General features: G+C 28.8%; 1 protein-coding gene across 2 annotated transcripts in view; it reads left to right on the forward strand.

Moving 5' to 3' along the window:
• The window catches only part of LOC142319216 (sodium/potassium-transporting ATPase subunit beta-2-like), a 121,737-nt gene that overhangs the window by 86,411 nt on the left and 15,480 nt on the right, over nt 1-19,846 (forward strand). For both annotated transcript variants that reach the window (XR_012755137.1, XM_075356245.1), the window contains exons 2-3: nt 12,190-12,330; nt 17,847-17,960. Coding sequence is in view for 1 of the 2 variants with exons in the window: in XM_075356245.1 (XP_075212360.1) it covers nt 12,190-12,330; nt 17,847-17,960 (255 nt within the window). In the remaining variant the exon portion in view is untranslated. The remainder of the gene's footprint in view (nt 1-12,189; nt 12,331-17,846; nt 17,961-19,846) is intronic.

The following is a 19,846-nucleotide window of genomic DNA, read 5'->3' on the forward strand; positions in this document are numbered from 1 at the left end:
AAACCACACTGTCACGGAAGGGGTGACGTTTGTTACTTGTTTAGACTAACGCATGGCAGATGTATCTAGTTTTATCCAGTTCAGCGTTTTCTAATTTTCTTTTGTTTGTGGTTGCTTTGTATTATACGATATTTGTTTTAAAAATAATTTTTATTCTGTTGCCCTTGTTTGAATAATTTGATAAATGTTTTTTATTGACTACCTTACGTCAATTTCTAGTTTCCGTATTTATACGCAGAACGTTTGAAAATTGTGGTTGTATCAGTTTCGAAAATTTAAAATAAATATGACACTTTTAATAACTAATGTATGTATATAAAGTTTTTAACAGTTGTAAATTAGTATGTATATATATTAAATTTATTTTTTCAGAAACTTTGTACAAAAAATCATTTTCTTGGAATAATTTATTTGAAATTTGAACTTTAATAATAGTTATTCGCACTGCCCTCGTTATGATAGTAAGGCACAGCTCCAATAGTCCGGCGGAAGCCATTTTGAATGAAACAGTTCTCGTACTTCACCGACGTAAAAAAAAAACAACCGTTGGTTGTATTCTTCTTGCATGCTGTTTGTATTTATTAATAAAAGATAATTGCATTTGGCGTACTTAGAAACTTTTAAAATAAAAAGAACACAAAAAAGGTTTGATAATGTATGTTAAACCAGAAAAATCTTTGCGTCCTCTTGCATAAATTTTTGTTGCTTCTCGTTTGAAAGGAATACTTAAAAAATAATAAAAAAAGATGTTTACCACAGAAAACAAACCTTTTTACATTTAGAAATTTCATTTGTTTATTTAATTTAAAAAGTGAAGATGATTCTCAACGTTTCAAAGAATACGTACGGAAATTTTAATATAACCTAAGGAGAAAAGTTCAAAATAAAAATACTTTAATACTTATATTTTTAGTGATAAACTGTGCTTTAAAAGTGTTGAACTGTGTTAAACAATGAAATTGATATTCAATTTTATTAAAGACAGTATAACTACCAATAGAAGAAATAAATTTGTAATGCATCGAATTATAGAATGTCAGGGGTTTTTAATGTACGTATATTACACGAATCATTTAGTTTGCATTATTTTATACTTTCAGCGTAGAAAATTAAACACATATTTTTCTGTCTTTCACTTATTATTCATGATGATACTCCCACAGAATCGTTACGTGTAACTGCACAAATTAAAATTTTAATGATTCAAAAAATTAGTTTGTTTTTTAGCAGAAGAAAAGAATCTTATCATTCATTATTAATCCGATTTATTTTCACGTATATTGTTAGTGAATATTCTCAGTTTTACTTCACACACTATGAGTTTTTCTCGTTGTTCTTGGATAAAAATTATTTTACTTTATACCCAAAGAATAATCCCGCATAAAACGAAACCACTTGTTGCTTTTTAAACAGTAGTAAAAAACACAACAAGAACAACTTGTCTTTATTAGTTGTTATTTATAATTTTTTTTTATTAATTTATTATATGTATACAAGTTTTACCTTATTATGTAATGAATCTTTGTATTTACGGAGAGTATCTACGGTAATGAATCATTTTTGAAGGAATTATTCTAATTACAGTTTTTTTTTTAAATATATGTTTAAACAATGTTAACTTGTAACGTTAAAGAAAAAAAAGCAGTAGATCGATAAAGTCTCCAATGCCATTTTACTATACTCTGAAATCCTGAAAAACAGCGCGAAGAGGCGTCCCGCTTTATCAAAATACATTTCTTATTACAACTATCTGACTCCTAAGTGCATGCAGAACTTATCTGGTTGAAACATTCTTAAGTTGGTTTATTATGAGGATCTGGGAATTGAAATTATTTTTTAATATCGTCTATAGTACTTACTAACGAAATTTTAAATTAAAATAAGATTTTAAGTTCAATATTTTAAACACATTATTTACTTTTTTTGTGATGAATCGGACAACAGCTGATTGCCACACATTTGACGGCTTATTCATGCAAAAGATATAAAACCATATTAAACCTTTGGTTTTACTAGTAAATCGGTTTACAACAATTATTTGCATTTAATTTAAATTGAGATGGCTTGACATAATTTATACTTATTTGTATAGTTATTTGAACTATCGTATATTACCAAGTTGCTTTCACGGTTTATATGGAAAAAATTATGAAAAACTGTACTTATGAAAAAACCTGTACTCGAAGACTACGATTATTAACTATGTGTCGGTCCGTGGTGATTTTGTGGCAGTACAATGATTATACTTAAAGTGTGAATCAACGGAAACTTACACGACGTTAGCACAGTTCTTCTAGCACAGTATTGAAGCAGTACCTAAAGTGTAAAACCAACCAGTCTTTAGACATCAATACTTAAGATTATTAATTACTGCATTTTTAATACTTTAAAGTTTACACCTACATTTTCTCTATATCCTTATCATATTATTGATAATCTTCCTCTGTTGTTCGCCGCGATCGAGACGCGGCCTTCCACAGCCGCATTCCCTGATTGGCTAGTAAAAATCATATTCTTACCCAACTGCGGTATTACGGTAATTATAAAATTGATGATTATAATTAATTAAAACCTTAAGATAATAATTTCAGAAATAGCTTTAACCTCTAACTTAGTTACAGAATTTTGATTGTGAGTTTCGTCTCTCACTTACGGGGATTTTTTTTGTAACTTCGCTTATCTTTTAAACGTAGAAGGAGGCTTATAGTAAAGTTGAAGATGAATGACAATTCTGTTTTACGCGAGTTAGATTTTATAAATAATTTTTTCTTGAAAAAAACATTTCCTAGAGGTTCTGGAAATGTAGTAAGTGTTATGTAAGATATTTTTTACACCGGAGAGATTTCAGTTTTTTGCTGAATTAAAAATTTAATGCTGTATAAGCAAACGCATTGTTGGTTAAACTTTCCTTATCCTTGTCCTTGATGTGATCTACACAAGTAGTATGAAAAACTATGAAACCTTTGTTCGTAATGTTAATAGTACTCTTAGTGACCACCTACGTGCAGTTCATGTTATGATATGAAATTATTGTTAAGTATGGAAAATATGTATTTTTTTATATTTCCTGTAAAAATGATTTAGTAGGATATGAAGGTAACTGAATATTTTTAAAGTTATTTGTTTTTTTTTTGTTTTTTTTTAATAGTTACGTGAAAAATAATTTTACCAAATTATTTGATATTTACGCAAAACATTTAAAAATATATAAGCTACTATCTTATCATTAGTAATTACTTAATATTTATTTACTCATACTTATACTATAATATTTTTATTTGTTAAATATAGTATTAAGAAAAATTATTTAAAATTTGTATTATTAGTTGGTCAGATCTGTTCTCGTAAAAGTTAATGATTTCAGTGAAATTATGTAAAATAAATATTATATATGTACATAGATAAAAAAAAATAAAACACCAATACTTCGGTAGATGATCTGGGACATTATTTTAAGCAAAAAGGCTTTTATTAAAAATGTCCGGATACGCATTGATTCTTGTTACGAATCATAAGTTTCTAAAATGTATGAGTTTTTGAAACTTATATTTTTTCTATTTACATGAATTTTCTCAGAAATAGATTCTCTACAAATTTTGAAAGAAATTATAATTTTTTTATGGCATCAAAGTTAATTTACAATAAATCTAAAAAAATGGGATTTTTTGATTCCAATCTTTTGGGCACTGCAACAGTTTTCTTAGAAAAACACAAAAATTGACCCTTGATTATGGTTCCAAGAATTTCAGGAAAGCTTTATTTTGCTTTTCTTGTAGAAATCAGGGTGAAATATTTCTCTAGTCGTAACACGAAAATAAAGCGTTTTTGAATGTTTTTAAATGAAATCTTTTGTGTATTTTAACCTCCCATATCAGCTCCCAAAGTATTGCGAAGCATTCTTGAATACTATATGTATATTGTCTATATTCTAATATCTACCACCGTAATTTATATTTAACATAAATACACATTTAATTGATTAAATTTATATTTCAGTAATATAGTTTTATTTAATAAAAATTTTTAAATATTTATGGTAGTACGATTAGAAGCTTGCTCTTGTCTGGATTATTTTCTATAAAATATACTTTATTAGATTAATAGTATTACACTTTATTAGATAGTAGTTAATTTCAGAGGTTCAATTTTCAAGAGTTCAGAAGTTTTACCATCTTTAGAAAATATAATGTTTTCAGTCACAGAAAAATAAAACAAAATACAGGTGAGCAACTAAAACCGAACCCGTAATGAAACCTCTACCCAACACTATTTATGAAAACTCTCACATAACTAGCGCGATTATTGGATGTATATTTTACTACTGATTGTTGTTGCCGTTTGTCAAGTGGTTACGTGTCAGTGCAGTATACATTTTGTTGCAATGCAGTGTTGTGAGTGAACTTGCAGTGAGTGCAGTTTGTATAACACCCTCCGGGTTAGTCTAATGGTAACGCGTCTTCCCAAATCAGCTGATTTGAAAGTCGACAGTTCTAGCGTTCAAGTCCTAGTAAAGGCAGTTACTTTTATACAGATTTGAATACTAGATCGTGGATATCGGTGTTCTTTAGTGGTTGGGTTTCAATTAACCACACATCTCAAACTGAGACTGTTCAAGACTAAATTCATTTACACTCATACATGTCATCCTCATTCATCCTCTAAAGTAACACCTGAACGGTAATTCCCGGAGACAGGAAAAAGAAAGAGAAGTTGCATTTGTATAAAATGCCTTATTCAGTCCAGGAGAGGATAGCTATAGTTGAGGCCTATATTCGATGTGGATCGTTTGAAGAATCACGTCAAGTATTCATAGAAAAATTTCCGAATGCCTGTATCCTAGCGAAGAGTAGTATACACGATTTAGTTAAAAAATGGCGTGCAACAGGTTCGGTTTCAATTGCAAAACGAAATAGGCAACCTTCTGTTAGAACTAAACAGGCCATTGCCGATATTAAAAGGAGAATTACTGCCAGTCCAGAAGATGCCGTTTTCGAAGAATTCTATGCGCACCTAACTGATAATGAAAATGAATACAGCTTCTTCCAACAAGACGGATCAACGTGCCACACATGAAACGTTTCACTGAATCGCGTTCATGCAGCTTTCACGTTCCCCATAGTTGTTTACTTGCGATTTTTTCCTTTGGGGCTAATAAAAAGTTTATGCATCTAATACCCACAATATTGATGAACTGAATGTGAACATTCAACGAGAAATCAACGCAATTGACAAAAACTTTTTGCGTCAGACGACTCTCAATATAATCAGTCATGTACACAAGTACATCGATGCCCAGGGTGGTAATTTTGAACATCTTTCATAAAATTTCATTCCAACATAACCTACCGTTTCTGCAGCGGTTACGTTATGGGTTCGGTTTTATGTTGCTCACTCTATAAATAACGTTATTATTCGTCTCTTAATAGATAGTTATAGATAAATGAAGAAGAAAGTTTAGTCCTCCAAAAGAGTTTTTCTCTTGAAAAGAGAAATGTGTGACGAGTTTACATTCACTTAGTAATAAAAGTTCAAACGCCCACATATATGGGCCTGAGTTCTACAATTAGGAGTTACAATTTCTAATCCTTATTTTTCTAATTATTTATACTTGAAAAATCAAAACTGTACTGTTTTTCTTTTAATATTATTATTGCTTTTTAGTTCCTTGTACGATGTAAAAAAGGAAGTACTGTGATCGCAAAAAATTTAAGTTTCCAGATTTCAACGGAAATATCCATTTTGACTAGTTTCGGCATGACGTCTGTACGTACGAATGTATCTCGCATAACTCAAAAACGATTAGCCGTAGTATATTGAAATTTTGGATTTAGGACTGTTGTAACATCTAGTTGTGCACCTTCCCTTTTGATTGCAATTGACTGGACCAAAAGTATCCAAAAAAGCCCATAATCCATAATATGTGGATTTTGGACTTTTTCTTAACTATATTAATAAGCCCCCATTGAGAGCTTTTCAACGAAATATCATAAGTGGTACTAGTGGTTATTTTCATCGGTTCCAGAGTTATAGCCAAATAAAATTTTAATTAATGAAATATTTGGATCTTTGGGAAAGGCACATCGATTCGAATCAAACTTCATCTCCTTTTTTTAACTTAAATATATTGATTTATTAATAATTAATTATTAAAATATTACGATGAATAATAATTCAATAATAAAAAAAAATGAAAAAATATCAGAAATCTTTAATGAAATAAAATTTTATGTACTTTTCATTTAAAAAAAAAAGTGTATATGTAATTTAATTGGCGTACAAGGAAGTCATGTGTCGTCCACATCAGATTTTTTTTATTAATGACTTTAATAAATACTATGACGTGTTACTTGCCTCAAAGAAACATAGCCTACAAAGAAGACTGATAATTTACCAAATAATAGGAAGTATTTAATTTATAGCTAAATCAAAACTAATACATTTTATTGGATTATTTATGAATAAAAGAAATGAATTTTTATTGTGGCACAGTACTAAATATTGTATTAATTATATTTTTTTGTGTGTTGATTGTATTAAATTATGTAAAGGATTAAAAATCCATACAGATTAATAAAGGAATGTATTCAATCCATTTAAAAGTAAATACATTATATTTAAAAGAGCAAATATTTTATAATTATCGCATTGTTTTTAAAGTATAAATTAAATTAAAAGAGAACATAAATGGTTCTATTAATTGACACAACTTACCGACGATTTCGGTCATTTACTTCATGGTGTATTTCACTTTCACATTAAAAGGCTAAGCCTGGTTGACACTCAAATAATATATGAGAATGAAACCAGAACGTATTAAAATACACATAGAATCCTTTCCTAAAGGATTTTTTTTTGTTGCAAATTACAAATTCTGTGTAGTCTTAAAAAAAGTATAAGAAAAATGGTCTAAAAATTGGAAAATGTTTTATTTAAAGAATTTAATATGCTGTTAATAACTTTAAAAAAAAAAACTTAAATGTAGAAAAAATTTCATTCTACGAAAAACGTTTTCCATAATCTAGTAAAAAAAATAAATTAAAATATAATTATAGAAATAATTTAATTATCCACACATCTCAGAAATGGTCGACCTTCTTTTTTCCTGTTTAGCCTCCGGTATTTACCGCTCAGATAATACTTCAGAGGATGAATGAGGATGATATGTATGAGTGTAAATGAAGTGTAGTCTTGTACAGTCTCAGTTCGACCATTCCTGAGATGTGTGGTTAATTGAAACCCAACCACCAAAGAACACCGGTATCCACGATTTAGTATTCAAATCCGTGTAAAAATAACCGACTTTACTAGGACTTGAACACTGGAGCTATCGACTTCCAAATCAGCTGATTGGGGAAACGGGTTCACCATTAGACCAACCCAGTACGTAGGAATGGTCGACCTAAGGCTGTACAAGACTACACTTCATTTGCATTCATTCATCCTGTGAAGTAATACCTTACGATGGTTCCAGATGCTACTTTTACTAAGATTTAAACCTCAAAACTTTCGACTTCGAAGTTCAGCTGTTAAATAACTGATTTGCGACGACGAGTTAACCATTAGACTACCCCGGTGGACTGATGAAAGAAATGTTTGAAAATTATGTTGTTTAGGAACGGTCGAAGGACATGCATAACGAAGAGCATTCCCGACGATCTTAAATTCCACTACTGACTTCAAGAAGCGAGTCAATAATGAAATTAAAAAATTCAAGTCTAAATATAGGATTTATTTGGAATTGATTCTTTCAAATACTAATAATTCTTGGTAAAGTTGTTCACTAAGATTCAGGTAACAAGATATGTACGCGCTAGGTGACACAAATGTTTTTAAACGATTGAAAATGTAAACGAGGGCCAATCCACGTTTGAATTTTGCTTGCTATACAGTAGAAAAAGAAAAAAAGATGAATTTCTTGATTCGATGTTTAGCGGTGATAAAAGTAGGTGTATAACGTTCTGGCGATGAGGTAGTCACTTAAGTGACTGATATTTTTCACCGAAGAAATCACGCGAACAAAATGTTTTGCACGTAATTTAATGGCTACGATGAATTAAAATCGATTTGTTGTCCGACAGAACGACTTTATGCCCGAAGAATAACGATTACTGTTAATGTGTAATGTGAAACGACCCGACGTTGTACGGCGTTATAAAAATCGGTAGCTGTTGTGTTCTATATGAAAAGTGCGTTCACATCGTTTTCTTTGAAAGTTTATATGGGACTTTTTATTCAACGGGCACATGTCCCGGACTAGATTCATGCGAGAAGTTGGCGGCAAAGAAGTATAACGACAGTTATACATGTCATTTTGATCCAAAACGACAAATTTTTGGATCAAAATGACAAATATCTCTCGATTTTGTCACCATTATGTGATAAGTAGTCTACGGTACTAAATATAGTTTTCCTGATGGGCGATTCCAAGATATATTAGAAATCCTGCTAACTAACGAGACAATTTAGCCAACAAAAGAAATACCGTTTTTGCTCTCGTCTGATCTGCTCTATGATAAAAGCTATTGTAAATTTCTGTTTAAAACAGCGTGGCAGAATAATTGGTAAGCCGTTTTCAATAATTCGGACATTTATATTTATTCATTTACGTGCAATTTAGTATAACGGATAAATGATCTCAGTTATTTTCACATAATCATGCTGAAATACACGATTATGTTTTGACGTAGAAATATCAATACAGGATTTTGTTGTGAAGAAATCATTTTTTGACATTTGCGGTCGTAAATTTGTATGTACATTTTTTTTTAAATTTGCGGTCGCATAAATTTTTAATTTTTCCTGGTTGATTTTTTACTTTATTGTAGCGTAAATTATCAGTCACAATCTTTTTCGTATTTTTAACGTAGTCAAAAATAACCTTTTTAAAAATTGATAATGATTTTGTATTCAAATGAAAATAAGTCACTCTTAAATGAATTTGTATATATATGTATACGTAGGTGTATGGTTGTGTGTAAAATGTACACGTGCGCGTGCGTGCGTGTATAATGTATATATATATATATATATATATATATATATAGGCAGAATGGAATAATTCCCCTTGTTTATTACAATAAACAAGAGGAATTATTTCATTTTATCTTGAAAAGCAATTATTATCTTAAGTTGTCAGTTGTATTGAGGTTAGGAAAATTATGTTGTTTCAGACCTGAATAAATATTAAGAGAAATAAATCCCATAAAACTTAATTACAGTCAAGTCAGTCAAATATAGTATTTTTAAATGTATTTTATAATCGGATTTAATAATTGACCTTCAAAAGAGAAACGAAAAAACAACTGTCTTCCCCTCGGGAACGCCATTGATCGTTTTCATTTCGGTCAATGCGACGCCTTCCCGGATCGATACACCTGATTCAACAACGGCGCCAGTTTGACCGACTCCTCCGTCCCTTGACTATCTTCCCCTACTCCTTTTCTTGAAGGGTGGTTGTTCATACAACTAACTCCGACACTTTTATTCCTCTCTTTGACAAATGTTCCAAAGGTTGTTATTCTTTCCATAATAATATGTAATTGTGTAACTGGACACGTTGTTATTACTAGAAATTCACGTATAAAAAGACAGTTTAATATTAAAGTACATTGTTTTGTATGTGATAGGTTGTAATGGACATTCAGTATTTTACTAAAAGATAATTTATTGATTTACTCATGGCTTATCAATAATAATAATTTTAATCACGTTATCGAATATCATACCAATTACCGGTCGATTTTAGTGCACCTAGCTTTTGCGACTGTGAATTTTGTTAACTAATTTCCACGATATACGTAGTTTAAATGTAGAATATTTTTTTTTTTTGTTAAAGAAAAATGTTCAAGCGCTACATTCATTCATCTATACATGCAATATACGATGTTCGATCAAAAAATAACAAGAATTTTAATTTTTATCAAACAAAATTTACTTATTCTTCTATACTGATAGTGCCCTTTTAAATAGTCTCCCGTTGATGCAACCCGCTTATGCCAGGATTTCTTCTAATTTTCAAAACATTTGTAGAAAGAACTTTTTTGTACAGCCTTAAGTTCACTTAGTATTTTTTCTCTATTTCATATATCCAAACATGGTCCTTTTAACGTTCTCTTAATCAGTGAGAAGAAAAAAATTCGCAGAGTGCCGTGTCTGGAGAATATGAAGACTGTGGCATCAGTATGGTTAATTTGGCTAAATAATCACGAATTAATATAGAAATGTCATTGTGCATTGTTCATTGTGCGTTGTCATTGTGCAAAATCCAAGAATTGTTTGCTAACATTTGTAGTCCGTTTTCTTTGGATTGCCGCACGTAAACAGCGTAACATTTCTAAGTAATACTGCTGTTGACCGTATAATCTTGTGGTAAAAAAATTTATAATGGACGATGCGATTATAATCGAAAAAACCCTAAGGAGAAACTTAACATTTTGTCATACTCAGCGTGCTTTTTTAGTTTTGGTTCCTTCAGGAAGCTTCCATTGGGATGATTGGGCCTTCGTTTCAGTAACATAACCGTAGATCCACGTTTCTCACCTGTTATAACACGTTTAAGTAATTCTGAGTCGCCGGCGATGTCAACTAACAATTATCCTGCGATGTTACTTTTGTTTTAAATTAAACAGATTTGAAACAAATTTTGCTGATATTCGTTTCAGACTCAACATGCCAGTCAACATTTTCACGAGCGATAAGAGATTCCCATCTCTTCAACGATTTTTCTACTAGCAATTCGATAATATTATGACAGTCATCAGTTATTGATGCGGTAGGACTTTCAACCCTTTTGTCAGCCTTCTTGAAGACCGCTCATAAACACTTACGTTGACATAACATCCTCGCGAAAAGCCTACATCACTACATCGCTGCACTTCTATTTTAACGCAAACTTTAATGCAAATCAGTGATTTGTTTTTTCTGTTATTTTCAAAAAATAAATCACCAAAATAAAAATACACTAATTTTTCGTCTAGTAAATTTAAACTACACGTCTAATTTGCCTGAAAATATTGATATACATTTTGGACAGTGCTACTAAACGATAATAAAATTAGTAGTGAATCTGATATTGAACATTTTATTTTTAATAGAATACTAGTTTATTCTTAATAATTTTTTGCATTCTGTTTTCCAGATCTTCATTCCAGTTTGTTTTAGGATCTTGTATATATAAATATACTTTTAAATTTTTCTTGGATGGAGAGAATTATTCAGATTAACATAATAAGCAGGAGAAGTTACTCATATTTTCAATTGGATAACCTAAGAGAGAGCCGAGTAACATACAAAGCTCTAGAAGCATTTGTTTAAAATTTAATTTTTTGTTACTTTTTTTATTTATGGTAATAGAAAGTAAGATTATTATGGAGAGAGCCGAGAGTAATAGTGAGGATTAGGTAAATAACATGAATTATTGACGTGTAGGTTATTACGAAAACATAGGTTTTTTCTGAGAGAACATAAGGAAAATTTAATTTCATCTAAAAAAAAATTAAAAGAATAAATGTAAGAAAGCAGCTGAACAACAGAAAGAAGCACAAATACTTGCTCGATATTCTTTTCAGATTACCTCTGTATAAAAGTAGATATATACTTATTATCTTACTAGCTCGTTGTTTGTTCAACCATAAATTTGATTAACCTCCACTCTCCACCATCATAATTTGGACAAACAACCTAACTGCAATAACTGCAGTTACTGAGGTGTTATGTGTTATATCACAGGGTTACTTACCATGATATCCCTACCTCTTTCCATCAATTGATCAAAAGTTATTTGTGGGAATAAGTTATTTACAGGGAATGGATTTTATCTTATTGCCCTCAAAAAAGTAGCACATAAAGCATTATGTGGTATTACAATACAACTTATATTACAAGTAGTTATACGTTTTTTCTAAATACATAAAAAGGAAACTTAGATAAATTCCTAAATCTGAATTAATAAATAAAAAATTTTTTCAAAAGTTTTATGATTACAATCTAAAAATCTCTAAAATTTTGTAGATTATATATAAAACTTTAAATTCAAAATTTTAAAATCCATCATAGACTTTGGACATGGCCAAACTTATTCTTTTGATTTCTCACTGTGCTCAAACTCACTGAGCAAGGCAGTGTATATATTTATATGTAAACTATTAATTTTATAATTTATACTTAAAATTTATTTTATCTTTTTTTTAGGTGGAATTATAACATTTTATATCATCTTCTACGGCTGCCTTGCTGTGTTTTTTGCAATTTGTATGAAAGTGCTTTTATCTACAATAGACGACCATGAACCTAAATGGCAGCTGGAAGATTCTATTATTGGTACAAATCCAGGTAATAAAACTACTTAATAACATTTAAATATTATGTAACTAATTTTCTTTATTTTGTAATTTCATTATTTTCTTTTTCATAAACATTTTTTTTTGCAATTTTTGTTGAAGGTTTATTATTACATAGAAACATACTTTAGACAAAATAATATTTTTCTCTAACTTTTTCTTTAACAAATTAAAAATTTTACTCAGATTATTTTTAATGATAGAGCAATTATTTTTATTATGATTTTACTAAAACGTTAATCTTTTTGGTAAAAATATTAACTTTGTTTACAATATGCATATTTTAAGTTGGAAATGTGATTCAAACTTTCATCTTAATCACTTACAATATTTTCAAACAAAATTTATGGATGCTAGTTAACTCTTGCATATTCATTTTATTTAACTGTATTAACATTTTAAAACTAGATTAAACCTTTTAAACTAGCTTAAAATTTTTAACTATTATTTTACTAGATTGAATCAGTAAATGTGAACAATTGACATTTGTCAGCTTGTTAACATTTGACTTTTGAAGTTAAGGATATATTTATGAATCAGGCATATTTACAACATACTTTGTATGTTCATGCAAATTAATTGCTTTAGATTTTTTTCAGTTTAAGTTAAAAATAACTTAAAAGTTAAATAACTAGTTTAAGTTAAATAACTTATTTTCTATTTTGAGTCCAAATTCCAAAAGCAACTCAAAGTAGAATAATTATGAGTATTTTATATGAGTATTTTATAACAATTCAAAGTTAAAGTTTAACTTTGATAAACTGGTCAACAAAATTTAATTTTTTGTTAGTTAAATGTGAGTGAATGACTGATTCTTATAGTATTTTTTATGCTGATTTCATATATGTTATGGATTTTTTCTATCGGGCTCAGTTTTTTTATAACTGACATTTTTTTTGAAAAATTAAATGTGTGGTGAACATAATTTGACAATACATTACATACATTTTATAGTCGCCTAAAATCTATTTCTTTTGGATTTTTGCTGTAATTTGCTATAGATAGATCTCTTTCTAGATTCAAACAGTAGTCAGCTAACATTTTTAGGTTCCGTTTTCCCTGGTATTGTGTTTCAATTGTAGATATCTCCTGGTGAAAGCGTTCTCCATGTTAAGCACTAATAAAAAAAAATCCAGTTTATCACTGGAAAAACTCTAAATGTGAATGTAGGAAATGGATTTTGAATGACATGCTACACCCAAGTTCTTTGTAGTTTTGAAAGAGTTCACTCACAAGTTCTCTGTAGTTACTGGTCTTATGATTTCCAAGGAAGTTGTTTACCACATTTTAGGACATTTTGGAACATTACAAAAACTAATAGTGTTTAAAAATTAACACTTCATAAACACACTGATTTAATAAACATACACTCACTTTACTGAACAACATATACCCACATCCAAAAGCCAGCTACGTAGCTGAATGTTACACACTCGAGAACTCGCACTTGAATGAGAATTAAAAATATTTCTCTAGTCTGCACAACAATTTGTAAGTAAATATAATAACAACAGAAATAACTAATGAGTGAATGATATGTTTATAGTATGATGAAAATAGGAAGAATGAGTCACATTCTTGTTCATTTTAATTAGTGTGTAAATAATAAACATTATGACTAGTGTTTAACAAATCAATTTGAAAACAATTAAGATTCTGTAATAAATGAACAAAAGCTATTTAGTTGATGCATAATGTAATAAAATATGTTCACAAAATGCTATGCTTTGGAGTTCATGCATGATACTTCCTGAAAATAGGAATGGTAGTTACAAAAAAAAACTGGTAGAAAAATTCTGATTTCATATTTGAAATCAGCATGAAAAATACTATAAGAATCAGTTATTCACTTTCATTTAACAAAATCATTGTTGATCAGTGTAATTTTAAGTTACCAAAAATCATAACCATAAACTTTACTGATAAATCAGAAAAACGAAGATTTTTTTATTAATTAAAGTACAATTTTAGCAAATTATATTCGATTGTGAATGTACCATTTCTTGAATTATAAAAAGGTTTACAGCCAATCATTTGCAACATCTTGTAACTTAGGTCTTGCAATATCACAAAAAACAAGTCATAACAGTTACCATCCAACTACAAACAAAAGTAATACGTGCTACACATGCACACACACACATATATATATATATATATATATATATATATATACACACACATATATACACACACACATTCATTCAAAGACTTATGTGTAGTTCTTGCTATGGGTTCACCTTTATCATTACCTGAAATATACTTCAACACTTTGAGAGAATAATAGTATATAGCATTACACATACACGTGATATATTATTATGGGTGAGATATGTTGACAACACATTAGTGATAAATAATGAAAATATAAAAAATTAACATAATATATTAATAATAAATTAAATATGTATTCGTATAACAAAAATAAAAAATTTATACAAGAACTGGAAATAAATTGTTACTGGTATTTATAGAAAACCTAATAGTAGCTTATGCACAATTCACAAATCTGATAAACATACCTTGGATACACAAAACAAATATTCATAAAAATATGATACATAAAGCATTTACGTATACAAATAAGAATGAGAATAAATAAATAAAGAAATCAAATATAAAAGGAAATTACAAATATTAATGCTTATAACAATGATGATTTCATTGGTAAATTATATAGAAAATATATAAACAACAATTATATGTCTTGAAAAACCACACTTTAAAATCACTAATAATACTGGTAATTATAAAAATGAACATAATTTACCTGTAACATATATTACATTTAAATATCAAAACAATAATACAATAATATAACATTTTGTATAAAACAGTTAATAAACTTATAAAATATGTATATCTTTCAAAATAATGAAATTAATAAAACTTTAACTTTGTGGCATATATAAAATTAAATGCATGTGATATTATTTTCATGTACATGTATGTGCGTATATATATATATATATACACACACATACATACATACATTCACCACCAAGTAATGGCGAGCTTGGAGTGGTGATGATTACTACCAAACGTAAAAACATGTTCCTCACTTTTAGTAATTCCCTTCTATTTTTAACAAATTAATGCAACAATTTTGAAATTAAATACAGTTGGCTAATTCTGTACTGTACATTGTAAATTGTAATAATAGATAACAAATTACTACCTATTACTAATTAACATGGTAAATATTGCAATAGATGGTTACTTTAATTACATATTGGAAAATGAATTAAATGTTTAATTCCTAAGCTAGAAAACAGTAAGGTTTCCATTATTCATTGCTCATCAAATTCATTTTATCTCCTCTCAGTTTCTGCACTTCTAACATCTTAAACATTGTGTTGTAGCTTGCAACATGTTGTTTTACCTCAGACCATACCATCTCGATTGGATTTAAATCAGGATGGTAAGGTGAATGCTGCAGGACTTGATGTGCACTTCTTTCCAACAATTCGTCAAATTCGTATTACATTCTGTTACTTTGTTCAACTTAATTAGTTCATACAATTTGAGACGAAAATGGAATATGATGTTCATGTTCATGATGGAAGTTTTTCAGAAAAGGTATTATGATATGATTCATTGTTAATAACTACTACAGACTCAGGAGGAAGGCTAGGAACATTTTTCTTCAGCCCATTTCAAATAATTTTTAGTATTCATGCTACCATGGTAATTGCCACTTTTTTGGTAATCCAAGTTAACATTGCATTTGGAATAAAGCCCATTTCACCTCCGGCGTGAATCATAATTGAACAAACCTTTATTTATTGGTAAATGAAGTTCTGCACCGCTGTCATCAGCCTATTATTTTGCCATTAAATGAAATGATAAAACATAAGATTCATCTAAGTGTACAATCAACTGGTTACATTTTTTTAAATCACTGATTATCTGCAAATATGAAATCCTTTTCTTCCTAATATCATGTTTTTCAACTAAATTTTTTTTTGTTTAGCGCCTTTTAAAAACTAATTCTTTCAAAATTCTTCTTAAACTTGTTTCATTGCTGTTAAAATTAATTGTGATTTTCAATTCTTTATAGTCTGGTAACTGTTGGCTGCTTCCCTATCTTTGAGTGAAATTCATTCACAGTTTACCTAACCACACCTTTATCAAAATCATCTAATCTGGTAACTGGTTTAAATCATTCCTTTTTCTTTTTCGGGATGATGAACAAACATTCTACCCCTTGGATCAAAAAAGTTATATTTTTTTCTTTTCTTAGGCTTTGAAACTGAGTCCTGGAAATTCCACAGGCAGCTGTAGTTCTCACTTCTGTACAGCAATTAAATGGTTGTCATTTTTTAATTTTCCTACAGCTAAAGATTCTTTCTTCATGAAATCATACACGTTTATAATTTTGCACACCTGTCTTCAAAGTTTTTTACCTTTCACAGCAGACTTAAATTCTGACATAACTATTTGCATGTGAGCCAACTAATTTAAAAAGTTTGAACCATAAGCTGTGATAAAAACATTTTACAAAATATCATATTATACATTAATTGACTGTGTAATAGAATACACGACATAAGCCAAAATAACCATACCAAGAGGCAGAACCACAGAACTGAACTTTATATACATGGAAAGTTAAAAGAGAAACAAAAATATATTAAAATAAAAATAATTGTTTTGCATTTGAAATATGATGTCACTTTCTTAATACTGTAAACACACAAAAATACACTGCTTTGTAAACAATAGTTGTATCCTTTTTTATGCTACTAAGAGATTACTAATCATAATGAACAATAGTATAGCAGTGACATGTGAGTTGATAATCCATGCTAATTGTTACCTGGTGGCTACTGTACATATTTAGTTAAAACCACCAGATCTTTCATTAAGAGGTTTTCTGAACATTTCAATAATTATAAAAGAGGTAGTAGTAAATTTTTAAATGTAATGGATCATAAAAAAAAACAAACATACAATTACTGATATACACAATAATTTGGAAATAGTAAAAATAAATAATAATAATAATAGAGAAACTGAAATTCTTGAAAAATATTATATCAGTAAATTTTAAAATAAATGTAAACTAATAATGTAAACAAGTAGAATAAGATGTTTCATTACATAAATTAATAGAGTTGATATCATAGTATCATAATATTTCAGTAAGAAGTATTATTCAATGTCACGCCATGGTATTGGATGGAGGTTTTAATAGTATAAGACAAGCAGATATTTTTTATGCATAATTTATAATTTTAACTGCTGATAATGAAATATTGACTTCAAAAGTGCTACAGTTGGTAAGTGTCTCTTACATTTTAATGTTCTGTATTTGGTGGTTTTGATTTCATAATTTTATTATTGTTTAAATCATATTTATATATATATATATTTTTTTTACTTATGACTTCATTTGTGTACAGATGTCAACATAACCATTTTAAAACTTCATACCTGTAAGTTCATACTATAAGTCAAACACCAGAAATACAATGTTACATTAAGATTACACACTTTTTTGTTTAGGTATGGGATTCAGACCAATGCCAGGAGTGGATGAGGGTTCATTAATCTGGTATCAAGCAAGAAATACATCAAATGTAGAAACTTGGTCAAAGTCATTAGACTTGTTCCTCCATAGTAAGTAATATTTATTCACTTTTAGTTTTAGTCAAACCATTTGAGTGTAAATAATTATTAATGATCTCTTCTTTAACAGTTAAAAGAAGAAAGTTAAAAAAAGCAGTAGTTGGTTATTTTTTAATAATGTCACATTGTATTTATAATAATAAAAAGGCAATTTCATATCAAACCAGTATCAACATGAAAAATATACTTAAAGTTTCTCATTTATGTATTTACCAAAATTAGTTATGCTTTTACTTGTAATAATTGATGATGATATTAATTAAAAAATATAAGCCTTTGCAATTACAAAGAAACCAAGATTTGTAATAAATGTTTTTAAAAATCTATTTAAAAATGTTTTCATTCTTTTTTGATAATCCTCATTCTGATGTAATCATATAGATCATAAAAGTTTATACTTTAGTTCAGTGGCAGCTCATAGCTAAAAGTAATGGGGGTGCTGCTCCAGAAAATTTTTTTCTGGTCCTTTTCAAGGCCATGTGGTTAAAGTTTTCTGTATAAATAAAAGAACTGAATAAAAATGAATAAATTAGAATAGCTGGAAGCAGTATAGTAATCTAATTCCACACTTTATCACATTCAAAAATATGGTCACTCTATGAGTGTATTAGGTTTAACTGAATCAATAATAAAATGTCAATACAGAGATAATGTTTTTTTAGTATTATTAGATAAGAACTTAATAAAATGTCCGCCTAAAAACATTGTAGTCCAATGGTGTTTAAATTTAAATGTATACAGAAATTTAAATTTCTATATTTGTTTTACTAAAAACAAATACATAATTAGTTTTTACTAATTACCTCTTCTTTCACCCTTGTTTTTTGACAGATTTGGCAATCAAAGAGCTCTTGCTTTCCACCATCTTCTGATCACTACTGAAAAAACAACTTAACCATTTTCATATTCCTTCCACAGACTAAACTAGAAAAGGGAACGAACAAGGGACATTCCATACACATGTTGAGTAAAAAAAAAATTACCTTCCACCAGCATGCCAGGGTTGACACTGCGAAAGTGACAGTGCTCAAACACAACGCTGTTGGTTTTTGGCTGTTGTATGGCCAAACGGTTGTTTGGCAGTTTGGTGTTGGCCATGCATAGATTTTTATATCTTTTTCATAATCTGGAGGATGGCTACTGACATTAAATTTAAAGATTATATTTTGTACAAGTATAAAGAAAGAATTAGAAAAAAGGACTCATATTAAATGTTACCAATAATATCAAGTGGAAATAGGGATTGCTGCAGTTCTACAGTGCCTATACGCAAGCTGTCATTGCCTTAGGTTATGAATATAAAAAAAAAACCACCACTAATAAAATATTACTTATATTTCAAAATATTTTATGAATATTTTCAATCTAATGTTGTAATTTATCTACTGCTTTTTCTGTTTCATAAAATTATTATGATCATGTAATTTAAAAAAAAAGTAATTAGAATTAATTTTTGACTGCCATTATGGTGGAAAGAGAAAAAACTTGGTGTTTTGAATCCTTTCATATTGTATAGCCAAGTTTGGGAGTGCATTTGTAGACCCACCTAGATCATGAAATAGAATTTTGTTTTCCTCATTATGAAAGCACATTTTAATTGATTTCAGTATTAACACAAACAAAATCACTCTTGATAATAAGGCATATTAAAAACACTAATACTAGATTTTTAAGAAACAATTTATATTAGTAATAAATTCATTTTTAATATCATATTTTGATTATACATGAACAATATAAATTACGTGAAAATTTCCCTTATATTAGGTAGAATAACATGAGAATGGAAACAGTCTATTCAATAAACCCAAATAAAATCTAAGTTATTAAAGTAATTTTGATAAGAAAAAAACTAAGGATTATAGCAAATGATAATG

The sequence above is a fragment of the Lycorma delicatula genome, chromosome 2, assembly GCF_047948215.1.
Source record: "Lycorma delicatula isolate Av1 chromosome 2, ASM4794821v1, whole genome shotgun sequence".
In the NCBI taxonomy this organism is placed as follows: Eukaryota; Metazoa; Arthropoda; class Insecta; order Hemiptera; family Fulgoridae; genus Lycorma; species Lycorma delicatula.